General features: G+C 48.8%; 1 protein-coding gene across 4 annotated transcripts in view; it reads left to right on the forward strand.

The window, feature by feature from the left end:
- RC3H1 (ring finger and CCCH-type domains 1) overlaps nt 1-17,836 on the forward strand; it is a 343,910-nt gene that overhangs the window by 261,360 nt on the left and 64,714 nt on the right. For all 4 annotated transcript variants that reach the window (XM_030205363.1, XM_030205364.1, XM_030205367.1 and 1 more), the window contains exon 15: nt 7,767-7,980. In XM_030205363.1, coding sequence (XP_030061223.1) covers nt 7,767-7,980 — 214 coding nt within the window. The remainder of the gene's footprint in view (nt 1-7,766; nt 7,981-17,836) is intronic.

Genomic DNA, 17,836 nt, shown 5'->3' on the forward strand with positions numbered 1-17,836 from the left:
CCTCAAGTGAGTTCTTAAAATAGTTCAGATAGGATACTGTTTCATTTAGTGGACCGGCCTCTAAATTACCTAGTGAGAGCATCAAGATTAAGCTCTCATCATCAGTAAACAAGGGAACATTCTTTCCTGTTACAGGCTGATGCAATCAGTACTCGTTCCACCACAGGGAAAAGAGGAGAGATTTTATCCCAAGTATTTTATGATTACAAAGATAAGAGGATTCCGCTCAATCTGAGACCTGAGAGCCCTGAACAAATATCTTACCAAACAAAATGTTCCCTCATATCACTTCTTCAAAAAGGTGACTGGCTATGTTCTCTGGCCACATGAAGTATATACAATTCATTATAAGGAAGCACATTACCAGTACTACGTTCTGCCAATTGGCCTTGCGTCAGCACCTTGAGGGTTCAAAAAATGTTTAGCGGTTGACGCAGGGTAACTCTGCAGACTGGGGATGCACATTTTTCCCTATTTGGATGATTGTCTAGTAAAATATGCAACTCAAGAAGGAGCAGAAAGATCTGTTTGTTTAACCATTTGGGTGGTAGAGTTGTTAGGGTTTGTCATAACGTATCCCACATCACATCTGGAGCTGACTCAAAATTTGGAATCCATAGGAGCCTTGCTAGACACGACTCTCGAACAACTGCCTATCTTCCACAGCAAAGGATAATTAACTTAATTTCCACTGTTGAGGAAATTTAGGAGAGTCAGAAAGTATCAGCTGTTCAGATATTGAGGATGTTGGGCCACATAACATCAACTGTTAATGTCACTTCGAGGGCTCACCTCCATTTGAAACAGGCTCAATGGACCCTTTCCACCTAGTGGACTCAATCTGTGGACAATCTCCAAGATGCTACATCTGTCACCAGTCCTCTGTGGGGCTCACTGGCCTGGTGGGAAAAAGGAATCCCCTTCCTCAAATTCCTGCAATTCAGGTGACTCTAATGACAGATGCGTCCAAGCTGGGCTGGACAGTTCATTTAGATTGGTTTCACACCCAGGATGTTTAGGAAAAACTTCATTGGATAAACTTCCTAGAGCTTAAGAGCAATATGGAATGCTCTAAAGACTTTCAGAAAAAAAGATGGTTTCTCACAGAATGTTTCTCAGGGCCACATATCTGATGGGCAAAAATAATGTCCTGGCAGACAAGCACAAAATCATTCACGCAGAGGCCCCACTCTATATGTTAAACCTAATGGACTTACCGCCCAGGAATGCCAAAAGATCGGCCCGCAAATTCCTCAACCTGAATTTCCCCAGCTGTAAAGGAATGAAATACAAACAGGCTTATGCTACTACCTTTGCGTACAAAAGTACACAGTTTTGGAACGCACTACCCATGTCCCTAAAAACCATGACCAATCTAACCAGCTTTTGCAAAGCTTTGAAAACACATCTCTTCAACAGAGCCTACAAAAGTCACCCTCAATGAAACAAATCATTCCTTAAACCACCCAAGTACACCAAAACACTCACACATGACCTTACCTAACACCTTCTACCTAAATTCCTCTCTCACCCCAGCTTATGATCGACTGTTTTCTTAAATCATGTAATGACGTTCTCATTTCCATACTGTGTAAGCCACATTGAGCCTGCAAAAAGGTGGGGAAATGTGGCGTACAAATACAATAAATAAATAAATATGACATCATCCCTTGGCAGCGACAAGGATGATGTTGAATCCTTAAGTGTCCTACTACTACTACTTAACATTTCTAGAGCGCTACTAGGGTTACGCAGCGCTGTACAATTTAACAAAGAAGGATGGTCCCTGCTCAGGTGAGCTTACAATTGAGCCTGCAAAAAGGTGGAGAAATGTGGCGTACAAATACAATAAGTAAATAAATAAATATGACATCATCCCTTGGCAGCGACAAGGATGATGTTGAATCCTTAAGTGTCCTAGGGTGGGATCCAAAAATGCTCGGTCCTGATAGGCACTATTAAACGCTCAGTGTTGATGCAGGGGGAGACCTCCTTGATGCCAACATATGTCCAGGGTCTGATGCAGCTCTGGAAGCCGAAGTCAATGGATCAGACATTTTGGTGCCAAAAATGCTTTTGCACTGTTCTTCATGACTCCTAAAGATCAGCCCGAGACATGACAGTCATCAATTATGTGCGACACCATTGTCCTGGCACAAGTGGAAGCATTTTTTAAAACCATTATTTTCTGGGACACGTTGTGGAAAGTAGGCAAGGTGAAATCCATGATTGAGGAACAGAAAAAAAGTACCTGAATGGAGAACGTAAGGCCTAAAGGGGCCTAGCAAGCTATGGAAAATAAACAAAACAAAGTGCCAAAAAACTACAAAGGAAGGGGAAAAACTGATCCTGTGCAGCACTTACAAAAGAGAGAACAAAAAAGAAGTTATGAAGGCAACAAAACGCCAAAGCCAGACATGAGCTGAAGGGAGACAAACAAAATCACATCATCTCTGTTCTGCGGATGAAAAAAGACTGCCCTGGCAGGTGGGAAGGAGTATGCATGCACAGTGCATACTTCCAAAAAACTTATTGAAAAAGAATGCTGAGCTCCATTGATGCCACCCATATTTTGATTTAGATTTTGCTCAAACCTTTTTCTGTAGTAGCTCAAGGTGAGTTACATTCAGATACACTGGATATTTCTCTGTCCCAGGAGGGCTCACAATCTAAGTTTGTACGAGTGAAGGTGCTGTCACCTCAAGGGGGAGGAGCAGACATCTTAATGTTGAAATTAGCAAGTTAAATACTGTCAGAAATAGTTTTGATTATAGCTAGGGCTGTATTTCGATTAAAAATTTTTTATTGCAGTTAATCACATGATTAAAGGTAGGTGAGGGGATGGGAGAGAGGGAAGAGGGAGGGAGAGAGAGATTCTGGACAATGGGATGGGGGTTCCTTGGGGATCTGGGCCCCCCATTTTGCCAGAGGACATTTTCGGGGAGTGCCAGCATCAATGGCTGAAGGCACACCAGTGACTTCCTCCCTTCTGAGGTAGTACAAAGAGGAAGGGGGCGACTTAAGCAGTGGATTTCTTCAGCTGGTGGGGCTTCGACTACCCCAGTAGCCATCAAACAGGTGCTGCAGCTTTGGAGGAAGCCTGAGCCCAAAGTGGGGGGGCCCAGGTCACAGGGAACCCCCTCCTATTGTGCAGCAACTCTCCCCTCTGCCCCCAGGTCCATTATCTCTTGCTGTTCCCTCTCTCCCATTCACCCCCCCCCCCCCCCCAGAGTCCAACACCTCTCCCTCTCTCTCTCTCTTTCTCTCTCTTTCTTCCTTCCCTCCACCTTCTCCAGGTCCATTATCTCTCTCTCTCCTTCTCCCTCAAATTCCTTCCCTCTATCCTCCCCCCTCCCCCGCAATGCACTTTCTGGCATCTCTCTCTCCCCTCCCCATCCATCCCGTAGTTTTGTAAAACTTTCTCAATTCCCTCCTGCTTCTAATGACCCTTTTAAAAATCAAGTCTTTACTCCAGCAGCACCAGTGCCAGCGATACTCATAGGCTGTCTGCAGCATGTACCAGGCCTTTGTCTCTGACTAGTCTTGGCCTTGCAAAAACAGGAAATTGCGTCAGAAGAGAGAGACCCAGTACAGGTCATAGGTAGCCTATGAGTATCGCTGCTGGAGCGAAAACTTGATTCTTAACAGGTACACTTGGGGGGGCGGTGTTGGGGTGGGGGGGGAATGAGAAAGTTTTAAGGAACTGCAGGTAGGGCCAAGAGAGAAGAGAGAAATGCCGGACTGTGCATGGGTGGCAAGAGGGAGAAGGGAGGGAAATGTGCAGCACTCAATTATTAGCTGCAATTCATTTTTTTAATCACAACTAATAATTATAGCATTAATCTCAATTAACATGCAGCCATAGTTATAGCATATATTGTCCCAAGATTGCATCATACTTAACTGTCTATATGTGATTGGCATGATGGCAAATTGCCAAACAGTGTTTAATCAAGGATGACTATAACCTGCACAAAGTGGCAGGTGCAGCTTGGGCCGCCTTGTTAGGCAGATTGTATGGACTGTGCGTGTCTTTATTTGCTGCCATTTAGTCTGTTACTGTGTATACATCCCACAAGTTCTGGACTGATCTTTAGTGGATGCTAAGGAAGGAGAAATTAGATCATACCTGCTAATTTTCTTTCATTTAGTCCCAACAGATTAGTCCAGAAACCCACTCTTCTCTTACATATCTGTTTATTTGTCTTCATGTTTCTGCTCTTAAGGCTTCTTTGTTCAGTATGCCACCTTATTCCTTGTTGTTTTAAAAAAAAATAAAGAACAGCCAGATTTAAAATTTGCTTCTTGGCTTTCTTTCAATGTTATTTTGCTTGAAACTGGAGAAGTTCAATGCAATTATGCATTACTAGTAAAAAAGGCCCGTTTCCAAAACAAATGAAACGGGCGCTAGCAAGGTTTTCCTTGGAGTGTGTATTTTTGAGAGAGTGTGAGAGAGAGAGAGAGGGAGAGAGAGAGTGAATGTGTGAGTGTGTGTGTGTGACTGAGTGAGTGTGGGTGTGAGTGTGTCTGTGAGAATGAGTGTGTGTGTGATGTGTGTGGAAGTGCGTATGTGTGACACAGTGAGTGTGAGAGAGTGTGTTTCACACAGATACAGTGATTGGGAGAGAGAGAGTGAGACTGTGTTCGAGTGTCCGTGTGAGAGAGAGAGTGAGACTGTGCGCGAGTGTCTCTGAGAGAGAGAGTGTGTGTGTGGGAATGAGAGTGTGTGTGAGAATGAGTGTGTGCCAGGATGGTCCCCCCTCCTGCAAGGTGCCCCCTCCCTGTCTCCCTTCCATGTGTAAGTGTGTATTTGTGAGAGAGTGAGTGTGTGTGAGTGTGTTTGTGAGAGAGTGTGTGTGTGTGGGAATGAGAGTGAGTGTGAAAATGAGAGTGTGTGGCAGGATGGGCCCCCCTCCCTCAGATGTGGCCCCCTCCCTCTCCTCCTGCCAGTTGCAAGTGTATGTTTGTGAGTGTGAGAGAGTGAGACTGTGTGCGAGTGTCTCTGTGAGAGAGTGTGTGTATGGGAATGTGAGTGTGTGTAAGAATGAGAGTGTGTGCCAAGGTGGCCCCCATCCGCCAGGGTGGCCCCCTCCCTCCCAGGTGCAAGTGTGTGTTTGTGACAGAGAGAGAGAGAGTGTGTGTGGGGGAATGAGCGTGTGTGCCAGGGTGGGGCGCCTCCCTCCCCTCCCAGATTTAAGTGTGTGTTAGTGACAGAGAGAGAGTGAGTGTGTGTGAGTGTGTTTGTGAGAGAGAGAGAGAGAGAGTGTGTGTGTATGAAGGAGAGTGTGTGCCAGGGTGGCCCCCCTCCCTCATTGTCTGCTTCCCTGCCAGGGGCCCCCCTCCCTCTCCCTCTCTCTCTCTCCCCACCTCCCTCTCTTCCCACCTCCTTCTCCTCCAGCTCTCCCTGCCACTTGATCCCGTTCTTCGGTACTCCTCCCCTTGTCTGCTAGCACTGATGTTTACCTCCTCCTCTTCTGTCCCTCCCTGCCTCTTGATCGGCGATCTTCGTGACTCCTCCCCCTGCCTGGTACACACCCACCGTCTCCTCCTCTGGGCCGCCCTGCCACTTGATGTTGTATCTTTGGTACTCCTAGGGCTGGCGCTATAAAAAGAAGCGCTCAGCTGTCCTGAGCGCTAACTACAAAAAATGTTTAAGAAAATGTAAAAACGTGGCACCGCAGGCAGCCTTGAGGCATTGGCTGCTGGCTGCGCAGGCTCCTCCCGTCTCTTACGTCACTGCCCCCGGAGCGACGTAGGGGCAGTGACGTAAGAGACGGGCGGAGCCTGCACAGTCAGCAGCCAATGGCTCAAGGCTGCCTGCGGTGCTGTGTTTTTTTTTTTTGTTTTTACATTTTTTGTTGTTTGCGCTCAGGTTAGTCAGCTGATTGTTTTTTTTTTTGTAGCACCAGCCTGGTTTGGTGTTTGCTGGGGTGTGGCGTTCAGTGTATTTGCGGTGTCAACCTTGGGGGGGGTGTTTTGGTGACGGGCGGCGACTTTGGTGGGTGGGGGACATGCTGGGGGGTTTTGTTCCGTGTGTTAGCGGTGGCAACCTTGGGGGGGGGGGTTTGGTGACGGGCAGCGACTTTGGTGGGTGGGGGATGTGCTGGGGGGTTTTGTTCCGTGTGTTAGCGGTGGCAACCTTGGGGGGGGGGGGGTGTTTTGGTGACGGTCGGTGACTTTGGGGGGTGGGGGAAGTTGGGAAGGGCGGATAGTGTGTTTCCAACCTTCTAATGGGACGTCATTTTACGTTGAGCGCTGTTATTTGCTGAGTGTCATTGCTCCGCCCTCGACGTCATTACGTTTGACGCGTGGGCGGGGCAGACACTCATGGAGCAAAAAAGTGGTCTCAGCCGCCTCACTTTAGAATGTTGGGAAAGTGAGGCTTCATTAGAATGTTGGAGGTGCGTTTTATATAGAGAGATGTTCCACTGATTTTTTATCAAGAATACTGAATTGGAACAGCTGCATAATGACCTTTATGGCAGTATTCAGTTTGTGCTGTCTATCTCCACCTGCTGATAGATAGGCATAACCCACAATTTCTGGACTGATGTATTGGGACTAAAGGAAAGAAAATTAGCAGGGAAGATCATTTCTCCTTTCTGATCTTGGAACAAATTATAAGCACAGTTCTGGTTTGTGCATTGAAGATTATTTCTTTCCCTTATGTCTTAATGCAGTAATGTAGATAGGCTTCATGTAAATGTTTATACAAGGAGCTGCTACAGATGTGAAATTATGTGGTGAGATTGTGTTGATGGGGAAACCATTTAAGAGAAAATTCATATGTTTGCAATAGGTAGCTAGAGAAAGACCCTAGCCCTCAATCTACCCTTTGCAGTTACCCTTCTCTGACCACCTGGATTGCTGTGGTTGCTTGCAGTTGACCACAAAACTCATGCCAAATCTGCATGTGGTGACTATATTATAGAATGTCATGCTTCAAAAGAACTTAAAAGGGCAATTTTATTAAGTGCACCAAATTGCTGGGCACTGTGTGAATTCTGTAACAACATCTGGGTACCCAGATTCTATTATAGAATGCTAGCATGAGTTGGCATTTACACTTAGGTGTGTCCACTTATGCCGTGTTTATGGCAGGTGTAAATGTTGCACTTAAGTATGGAAATGACACCATTCTATAATATATGTATAATTGTGGGAGATGCCCATGTCCTACCCAAATGAACGTCCCCCTTGTATTTGTGCACTATGCAAGCTGTCTAAGATTATAATAAACTGGTTGGTGCCCAACTAGCAGGTACAACTAAGTACCTGTATATACTATGTAAATCGCTTTGAATGTAGTTTCAAAAACCACAGAAAGGCTGTGTATCTAGTCCCATTCCCTTCCCTTATTCCTTTCCCCTTATGCACAAATCTATAACATTCACATAGGTGCTAGTATTCTATAATCTGACTGCACAAATGGTGCTTAGCTCTCACATTATAGAATGATGGAGATGGTGTGTGGAGTTAGGGGATGATTATATTTTTGTTTTTGAATTTTGTGTTTGAACCATTACGGAATATTTTTTTTTGTGAGGCATGTTATCAAATGATGTAAGGAAATAAGCTTGAACATTTGTCTGCATATATTATATGTATATATGTCTATATTCATCTTCATTCTTCAAAATTTTGGTAATTTTTGACATTCAAAAAGGCTTTGTTTGGTATGATTGATACTTGGTTTTGATTTTACCTGAGTTTGTGGTTAATCGTTTTTCTGTTTCTCTCCCTCTTCTCTTTCATCTCTCTTCTAGAATGTAGAAACTAAAAGCCTGCGAGAGCAAAGGTTGGACTTGCAAAGGAGAGTGCCTGAAGCTAGTGATGATGACCTCATCCCATTTGGAGATAGACCAACAGTGTCCCGGTTTGGAGCCATCTCCCGCACTTCTAAAACCCTATATCAAGCTGCTGGTCCTTTACAGGCCATGGCAACTCAAGGAGCTGCCACAAAATCAGTCAGCATTTCAGGTGCGCCCTGGTAATTGGAAGGGCCAGAATTTGTGAACATTAATGTTTCTTAGTCTGTGTGACAGCCTGTTCCCTATAGTATGTAAAGCATCTCACAGCAGCAAACCAGTCTGAGAATGATATTCTATAATCAGGTTCCTGGTTAAGAAAATGTGAGTGCCATTTTGGGAGACCTAAAGTGTACTTAACTGTATACCTGTTAATGGAAATACAGAAAATCTTCCCAGCACAAAATTTAGTAGTTCTGCTCATATGCACCTTTCCTCTCTGGGACAGAGCTGGGAATATTTTTCATAATACTTACATCCTGGGAAATACAATTCAAGATCAGGCTGTATCATATGCTGTTTTTTTTAAATAATATTTTTATTAAAGTTTCAAATGTAAACAATCATCAAACATACAACAAGCATAGCAATAATTGAATACACACATTGCCCATAAATCCCAACCCCACTCTCTCACCTAGCAAATTACATGTATATTCCAGTTGATAGCCAGTGTCTAGCATTTCAGTCACCTAACATCTCACCAGGACGTCAGGCCAGTGGTATGATCAACCTAGGGGACTCAAGATCAGTCCTAGCACAGGATCTCCTACTAGCATATTTATCCCACTGTCTATAAAATTGGACAATGTGACCAACTCTTATGGCAGTCATTATTGGCATTTGATATAAATGATCCTTCCTCAGCGACCCTCCAGACCGGTCAAGACACGTGGGTTATGCTCGCCTACCAGCAGAGGGAGACTGAGAACACTAACTTCAACTATGTACATATAACCTGTGCCCATCCCACAACAGCCAGTATTTTCTCAGTCTCAGCAGAGGGTAGGCAGGCAGCCTGTGCAGCTTGGCCGGTCTGGTAGGAGTCAATCAGTTGAGAGTTTTAGGCTGGTCTTTTGGTCGTTCCTGAGGAGCATCCCTGTGCCTGGACTACTCTGTGTGCTGGGGGTTGGTGGTGCCGGTGGGGCCTGCCATTGTCCCCCCTGGGGTGTCACACCCGGGTGGTCGGGTCCCTCCCCCGAGCTAGCTCTCCAGTTTGGGCAGCTTTGTGCCTCGGCTGCAGTTTTTATATTGCAGCCTTGAGTGCCAGGGATTTTATAGCAGCAGGGCTCAAATTGTGCTGCAATAAAGTTTTAAAAAATAAATAAATAAAGACCCAGACGGTGTGGAGAGCTGTGCAGCTGCACTCCGGAGTGCCGGAGCTGGGCAGCCCGCCGAGGTGAGCTGTGAGTGGCTTCTTTGGGGTGAGTTTCCCATTTCTTTTACCTTTGGAGAGGTTTGTTTTTTTTGGCGCGAAGATGTCCACGAAGCCGCTTCGCTGTCAGTCTTGCGCGCGTCGGGGGGTCGATGCGGTTGGCGGTTCCTGCCGCTTTTGCGGGAACCGAAGACTCAGGCCTCCGCTCCGCCGGTGTTAGCGGCGGAGCTTCCCACGCCAGCTTTGCAGGAGGTTGCAGGGGCTTCGGTTAGCGGTGCAGCGGCGATCCCGGTTTTGGCAGGAACTGCCGCCATCTTGGATTCGGGCCCGAGAATTCCGGATTTAGTCAGCGGATCTCAGGGCAGCCCGGTGGCTGGTGCTTCTGGAGGGGACGTTTCGGGAAGGATGGGTTTCCCTCCGGAGTTTGTTTGGTCCTTATTTCAGGCCTGGCAGGCGGGACCGTCACGCACGGAGCCCCTTAGTCTGGGGGCGGGCTTGAGCGCTAAGAGGCCACGTGTTGAGTGGGCTGAGGACTTGGACTGTTTTTCTCCTCCAGTCAGAGGGCGACTTTAGTCCCCTGGAGGAGGAGGAGGGGTCCTTGTCCGGCCCAGAGAGAGAGACAGTGCCCGGGGAGGATCCGTCGGTGGTCCGCATTTTTCACAGGGAGGAATTGGCGGATCTTATTGAGCAGGTGTCTGCTATGCTCAAATTTGACCCGGCAGTAGATCCAGCTCCCTCTGAGAAGCAGGACCCGCTGGTTAAGGGGATCCGAAGGGTCTCTCGGACTTTTCCTATGAATGCGGATCTTAGAGAGATGGTAACGCAGGAATGGCTCTCGCCAGAGGCACCGTGTAAGGTGGCACGGGCCATGGCTAAGCTCTATCCCCTTCCGCAGGAAGATAGAGATTCTTTAAAGCCTCCGACTGTGGATGCCGTAGTGACGGCGGTGACTAAGGCTACTGCAATTCCTGTAGATGGAGGGGCTGCCTTGCGGGACCCTCAGGACAGGAAATTGGAGACATTTCTGAAGCGCAGTTTTGATTTATCGGCGCTGGCTTTGCAGGCTTCAGTTTGTGGAGGTCTGGTGGCTCGAGCATGTTTCCGCTGGGCTGAGCGGCTGCTAGATGCTCCGCAGGTTGATAGAGCCGCCTTAGTGCAGGATTTGGCAAAGTTGGAGATGGGCTCGTCCTTCTTGGCAGATGCGCTCTATGATTTGTTGTGTGCATCGGCGAAGAATATGACCCTCGCAGTGGCGGCTCGAAGGGCCCAGTGGTTGCGGGGCTGGCTGGCAGATGCCGCGTCCAAGGCAAAGTTGTGTTCGCTTCCCTTTAAGGGCGCTTTGCTTTTTGGAGACGAGTTGGATAAGTTGGTTAGGGGTCTTGGTGATACTAAGATCCCGCGGCTTCCAGAGCTTCGGCCTAAGGTGTCTAGGGGCTCTGCGGTGCGAGGCCGTTTTCAGGAAGCTAGACGGTATAGGCCGGGTAGGTCCTCGGGGGGGTTCCGGGGTCGTTATTTTCAGAGAACCCAGCCCTTTCGTGGGGGCCGCCGGGGGGGGGGGGGCGAGCTGCCTCTTCGGGAGCGGCCAGCACGTCCCGTGTGTCGCAGTGATGGTTTGGGGGTCCAGCCTCTGGTTCGTGTGGGGGCTCGCTTACGCTTGTTTTACCAGAGGTGGGCCCAAATCACGTCAGACCAGTGGGTGCTGCAGATAGTGCGAGACGGGTACGCGCTGGAGTTCAACGGTCCTCTGTCCGATTTCTTTCTCGTCTCTCCCTGTCATTCAAGGCGCAAGGCAAGGGCAGTGCGAGACACTCTGTCACGTCTGGTAGAGTTAGGCGCTGTGGTGCCTGTTCCGCCAGAAGAACGAGGTACCGGTTGTTACTCCATTTACTTCGTGGTGCCAAAGAAAGAGGATTCTTTTCGGCCCATTTTAGACCTCAAGAGGGTCAATGCGGCTCTAAAGATTCCTTCCTTTCGGATGGAAACGTTGCGCTCGGTCATTGTAGCGGTTCAGGAAGGGGAATTTCTGACTTCATTGGATTTGACAGAAGCTTATTTACACATCCCCATTCTAGAGGCGCACCAGCGTTTTCTTCGTTTTGTGGTGTTAGGGAGTCACTTTCAGTTTTGTGCGCTCCCGTTCGGCCTGGCTACGGCTCCTCGCACTTTCTACAAGGTGATGGTGGTCGTGGCAGCAGCTTTACGGTTGCAGGGCATTTTGGTGCATCCGTATCTCGACGACTGGTTAATTCGAGCCAAAACGCAGGCGGAGAGCGAGGAGGCTACCGCCCGGGTGGTGACCTTTTTGCAGTCGCTGGGTTGGGTTGTCAATCTGGCCAAGAGTCACCTAGTTCCGTCACAGTCTCTAGAATATCTGGGAGTTCGGTTCGACACGGAGCGAGGCCGGGTGTTTTTGACGGCTCCTCGCATTTCCAAACTGCAGCTTCAGATACGTCAGCTCCGAGCTCAGAGGGCGCCTGCGGCACGGGAGTATCTTCAGGTGTTAGGTCTGATGGCTGCGGCTATAGAGGTAGTACCTTGGGCCAGGGCCCACATGAGACAGTTGCAGAGCTCGTTGTTGACTCGTTGGTCCCCTCAGTCCCAGGAGTTGGAGGAGCGGTTAGCGCTGCCGGAGAGGGTTCGGCGCAGCCTCCGCTGGTGGCTTCACACTCCGAATCTAGCGAAGGGTATGCTGCTAGAGGTGCCAAATTGGGTGGTACTGACCACGGATGCGAGTCTGTTAGGCTGGGGGGCGCATTGTCTAGGGCAGGTGGCCCAAGGGCGATGGACGTCGGAAGAGGCGTCGTGGTCCATCAATCGCCTGGAGACTCGAGCAATTCGGTTGGCTCTTCGGTCCTTCCAGAGTCTGCTAGAGGGCAAGGCGGTCAGAGTTCTTTCCGACAATGCCACGGCCGTAGCTTATGTGAATCGGCAGGGGGGGACGAAGAGCCCAGGATTAGCTGTAGAGGCAGCGGAGCTGTTGGGGTGGGCAGAGGCTCATCTTCAGGCTCTTTCGGCAGGCCACGTAGCAGGAGTGGACAATGTGGACGCGGATTATCTGAACAGGCACATGTTGGATCCCGGAGAGTGGGCTCTCCATCACTCAGTGTTCGAGCGGATAGTGTTGCAGTGGGGTCGGCCGGTGTTGGATCTCATGGCATCGGCCGACAGTGCGCAGGTCGCGCGGTACTTCAGTCGTCGAAGAGATTTGTACGAGGAAACGTATTGCTGGTGGGGATCGCCTAATGTACGTTGAAAGTTGACACCTGGGCACCCAGAGTAAGGAGCCCAATCGTCATATTCCTATCCAGTGTATTTCTATTTGGATCCATGGTTTTGTACTGTCAGTACATGCAGTTGCACTGCCTGATAGTAGAGGGAGTAATTTGGGACACCCCCCCCCCCCCCCCCCCCGCGCGCTCTTAGATTGAAAAAGAACATCAGCCTGCACTCGTGGAGGTTTTTTTGCCATATGTAAGCAAACATTTTCCGGTTTTAGATGGAAAATTAGCCTCATATAGGCCTGTAAGTGTAAGATTAATGCCAACATACCAAAGGGAACGAGTATTCCAGCAAAAGGGATACTGTTGCTGAAAGAAGGCCACATCCTCAGCCCTCAGACTCAGGCCCATAATTTCTGATTTTTTCACATTAATCTGAAAACCTGATATCCACCCATATTGGTAAAGACTCTGTATCATTGATGGCAAAGAATCATATGGGTCTGTCAGTGTAAGGAGGATATCATTAGCAAATAGCATTATCTTATGGACAGCCGTCCATAAACAGAAACCATGGACATCTGGATGCACCCATAAAACCTGGGGCAAAGGTTCGATGGCCAACACAAACAATAGTGGAGATAGCACAAAGCCCTGCCGAGTACCTCGCCCCAGGGGGAACGCGTCTGAGTAAGTCCCATTGATCTGCAATGATGTTAATGGCGTATAAAGAAGTTTGAGCCACGAGACAAAACGCCCAGAGAAACCCATGTGTTCCAACACCAGAAACATAAAGGGCCAGTGAACCCAGTCGAAAGCCTTCTCTGCATCCAGAGAAAGCAGCAATGTAGGCTGTTCCGTCGTATTCGCCTCATGGATCAAATGAAGTGCCCTCCTTATATTATCGAATGTTTGCCTCCCCACAATAAAACCAGCTTGGTCCATGTGTACTAATTTCGGCATCACCTGCTGTAGCCGCCAAACTAAAATTTTTGTAAACAGTATATAGTCCAACCCCAACAATGAGATCGGACGATAAGAGCCGCAATATTGCAGGTCCTTTCCCGGCTTCAGTAGAACTATGATATTCGCCAGACGCCAAGAGTACGGGAACTCGGTCTGAAACTCTAGCTCATTGAAGGCCTGGACCAAGAGTGTTGCTATTAGCTTGCTATAACATTTGTAAAACTTATTAGTAAACCCATCAGCCCCAGGGGCTTTCCCATTAGGTAAATCCTGTTTAGCCCACATCACCTCATCCAAAGTAACTAGGGCCGACAGTGCATCCCCCTGTGTCTGGGATAGCCTTGTCAATGTAGCTGTGAACCAATAAGAGCCCTTGCTAGGTAAAGAAAGCCCCAGTAACCTCAGTCTCCAGCAGGTGGAAAGTGGTGAGCCCTTCAGTCTCTCTCCTTTTTCCTTCTTTGTCTTTTGTTTAGCTAGGTTTTCTCCCTTCTGTGCTCCTGGGGTTTTTCTAACCTGGTTTGTGGAGGCTGTGGTCTGCGGGGATCTATTCTAGCCTCGGGGGGTGTCACACCCGGGGTGGCCGGGTCCCCCCTCTTCCCAATCCTCCCTGAGACAACACTTTCTTCGTTGGTCTCTAAGTTACCTTAGTCTCTTCAAGGGAAGAGTTTCTAGGCAGGGAGAGTCAGACCTCTTGTACAAAAAAATCCTAAAGAACTGCAGCTGTCTTGTCTCCTTTAAGGTCGCAGAGTCAGCGGGCATACCGGCTCTCCTGCTGTGTTGTTAGCTGCCTTCTCCTTTTTCCCTCCGACGTTTATAAAAACAAACAAACCGCAACGTTGTTTCTCTTTGTGAGGATGGCTGAGAAACTTTGCCAGTGTCAGGTCTGTGATCGCCGCGGTTTGGGAGCAAGCAGCTGCTGTAAGTACTGCACAGCCGTTGATAACCCCTCGGAGACAGGTCCCACGGTTCAGATTTCGCCAGCGCAGTCAGCTGGGAGTAAAGAAGCAGCAGCATGTAAGGAGAAGTCGGTAGTCCCAATTTAGGCGGGAACCGCCGCCATTTTGCCTCCTCCAGCTGCGATAGCTGAGCAGCCTTCTCTGCCATCTCTCGCTATTCAGTCTCCTTCGGATAGTCTTCCCCTGTTGCCTTCTGGGTCGGCTGGAGGTTTTCCTCCAGAATTTGTGCTGCAAATGTATAGGGCATTCATTTTGCAGCAGGCTAACCCGGCTCCTGTAGCTTCAGGAAAAAGGTCTTCAGAGGGACAGCAGGTCTCTGCTAAAAGGTCCAGAGAATCCTGGGCCTTGGAGGAAGATTTTTCTGACCCAGATCCAGACATGCCAGCTTTAGAGGATCATGATTTTTCCCAAGCAGGTATTTTTGAGGAAGAAGCTGGTCAGGGGGATGCGGCAGCGGAGTCCTTTGTGCCTGGAGAGGATCCTTCTGTCCTTAGAATCTTTCATAAGGAAGATTTACAGGAGTTAATTGCTTTGGTCTCCTCCACTTTATGCTTTGAGGAAGAGGAATCTCCTGCGGTAGAGCCCCGCAAGGTTGACCTTTTGTTAAAAGGTGTCCATAAACCAGGTCGGACCTTTCCTATGCACCAGGATATCAGAGATGTTATTCAGGCTCAGTGGGACGTCCCTGATTCAGCCTTTAGACCAGCTAAGTCCATGGTCCATCTCTATCCGGTTCCTGAGGTGGACAAATCCCTTTTGAAACCCCCTGTAGTGGATGCGGTAGTGTCGGCGGTCACAAAAAGGAATACTGTTCCAGTAGATGGGGGTACGACTCTGAAGGATGTGCAGGATCGTCGTATGGAGGTGTTGTTGAAGAGCAGCTTCGACATGTCAGCCTTGGCAGTGCAGGCTGCTTTCTGTGGTTTCTTAGTGGCTCGAGCCTGTTTTAGGTGGTCTGAAAGAATTCTTGACAGATCTTCGGACGATTTGTCAACCATTGATGCTGAGGTGGCCAAGCTTGAGATGGGTTCGACCTTTCTTGCTGACGCGTTGTATGATTTGTTATGGGCTTCAGCCAAGTCAATGGCTCTGGGAGTAGCGGCTAGGAGGTCGCTTTGGCTTAGGGGCTTAGCGGCGGTCATTCGGGAGACTCTGGAGAAGCTTCTCAGTCTTCAAGCTATTTGTTCCGTTCCCTCGGCAGCGTTCAGGCAGGGTCGGTACGCCATTTACTTCCTCGTACCCAAGAAAGAAGGCTCTTTCAGACCTATTCTGGACCTCAAAGTGGTCAATCACGCTCTCAAAGTTCCCTCTTTTCACATGGAAATTCTACGCTCAGTCATTGTGGCAGTGCAATCCGGAGAGTTCTTGACGGCTCTCGATCTTACCGAAGCCTATCTTCATATCCCAATTCATTCTTTGCATCAGCGATTTCTGCGATTCACAATTCTCGGCAGACGTTTTCAGTTTTGAACGTTACCCTTTGGCCTAGCAACGGCTCCCCGCACCTTCACCAAGGTGATGGTGGTGGTTGCGGCAGCTCTTAGAAAAGAGGGCATTTTAGTTCATCCTTATCTGGACAATTGGTTGATCAGAGCAAAATCTTACCAAGAGAGTCTTCGGGTCACACAGAAAGTAGTCAATTTTCTACAGTTCCTCAGATGGGTGATCAACTTCCAGAAGAGTCGTCTCCAACCATCTCAGTCCCTGGATTATCTGGGAGTGTGCTTCGATACTCGGATGGGTCGTGTATTTCTTACCCAAGCCAGAATTCTCAAATTGCAGACCTTAATTCTTCAATTTCTGCAGACCCCTCTTCCACGCACCCGGGATTACCTTCAGGTTTTGGGGTCCATGGCGGCGACAGTAGAGACGGTGCCTTGGGCCACAGCGCACATGAGATTTCTGCAAAGATCCCTTCTCTCCAGGTGGTCACCACAGAGGGACTCTCTCCTTCGGAAGTTGCCATTCCCAGTGCAAGAGAGGGGTTTTCTGCGCTGGTGGCTCTGAATGTCCAACCTGGCCAAGGGAATGCCTCTGGAAACCCCTCAGTGAGTAGTGGTTACAACAGACACCAGCCTCTCGGGCTGGGGAGCCCACTGTCAGGGTCAGTATGCCCAGGAACGTTGGTCACTGGAAGAGTCCTCCTGCTCAATCAACCTGTTGGAAACCAGGGCAATTCGTCTGGCACTTCAGTCATTCAGTTCTCTTCTGGAAGGCACTTCTGTCCATATAATGTCAGACAACGCGACTGCTGTGGCCTATGTCAATCGACAAAGAGGAACAAGAAGTTTCAGGTTGGAACAGGAGGCAACCCAGCTAATGAGCTGGGTGGAGACTCATCTGGAGGCCCTCTCGGCGGCTCATGTGGCAGGAGTACTGAATGTTCAGGCAGATTTCCTGAGTTGCCACATTCTAGATCCAGGGGAGTGGTCTCTCAGCGACGGGGCGTTTCAGTTCGTGGTAGATCGATGGGGTCTCCTGGACATGGATCTCTTTGCCTCGGCATCCAATGCGAAGGTGACAGGATACTTCAGTCGGCACAAGGATCCAAGGGCACAAGGGGTCGACGCTGTTCTGCAGCCCTGGCCGGCACTCCTCCTGTATGCCTTTCCCCCATGGCCTCTGGTGAGTCGTCTGATCCAAAGGATAGAATGCCACTGGGGACGAGTGATTCTGATTTCTCCGGATTGGCCCCGCAGGCCTTGGTATTCTGATCTAATTAATCTGTTGGTCGAGTCTCCTCTCAAACTTCTGGAGGATCCCGGTCTGCTGGTACAGGGTCCAGTGGCTCATCCAGACCCAGGTCGGTTTTGTCTTACGGCTTGGCTATTGAGCGGGCGTGCTTGACTAAAAGAAGTTATTCTGCGAGTGTCATTTCCACCAAGCTTCGGTCCCGTCGTCGCTCCACTTCTCTTAATTATATCAGGACGTGGAGGGTGTTTGAGGCATGGTGTGAGGAGTTAGGTATTTCTCCTTTTCGAGCCTCGGTAGCACAAATTCTGGATTTTTTGCAGCGGGGTTTGGAGAAAGGTTTAGCTGTTTCTTCGCTTAAAGTTCAGATGACAGCCTTATCTTGTTTTAGGGACGTATTCAACGGAAATCTCTGGCTTCTCATCCAGATGTGGTAAGATTTATAAGGGGGGCAACTATTTTGAGACCTCCGCGCGCCATTTTTCTCTTGTGGGATCTCAGTCTGCTCCTTTCCGTGCTTTCTCAGCCTCCTTTTGAGCCTTTATCGGCCTGCACTTTGAAGGATCTGACTATCAAGGTAGTTTTTCTGGTGGCCATTGCTTCAGCTCGCAGGGTGTCAGAATTGCAAGCTCTTTCTTGTCGTTCTCCGTTTTTGGAATTTGCCAAGGACCGAGTGGTGTTGTGTCCAGTCCCTTCTTTCCTTCCCAAACCCTTGTCTCGCTTTCATCTGTCTCAGTCGGTAGTTTTGCCTGTCTTGGGCTCTTCTTCCAGTTCTGAGGTAGAGCGGCGGTTGAAGTGTCTAGACGTCAAGAGGGTTCTTAA

Source organism: Microcaecilia unicolor, chromosome 6 (genome assembly GCF_901765095.1).
Source record: "Microcaecilia unicolor chromosome 6, aMicUni1.1, whole genome shotgun sequence".
Taxonomy (NCBI): domain Eukaryota; kingdom Metazoa; phylum Chordata; class Amphibia; order Gymnophiona; family Siphonopidae; genus Microcaecilia; species Microcaecilia unicolor.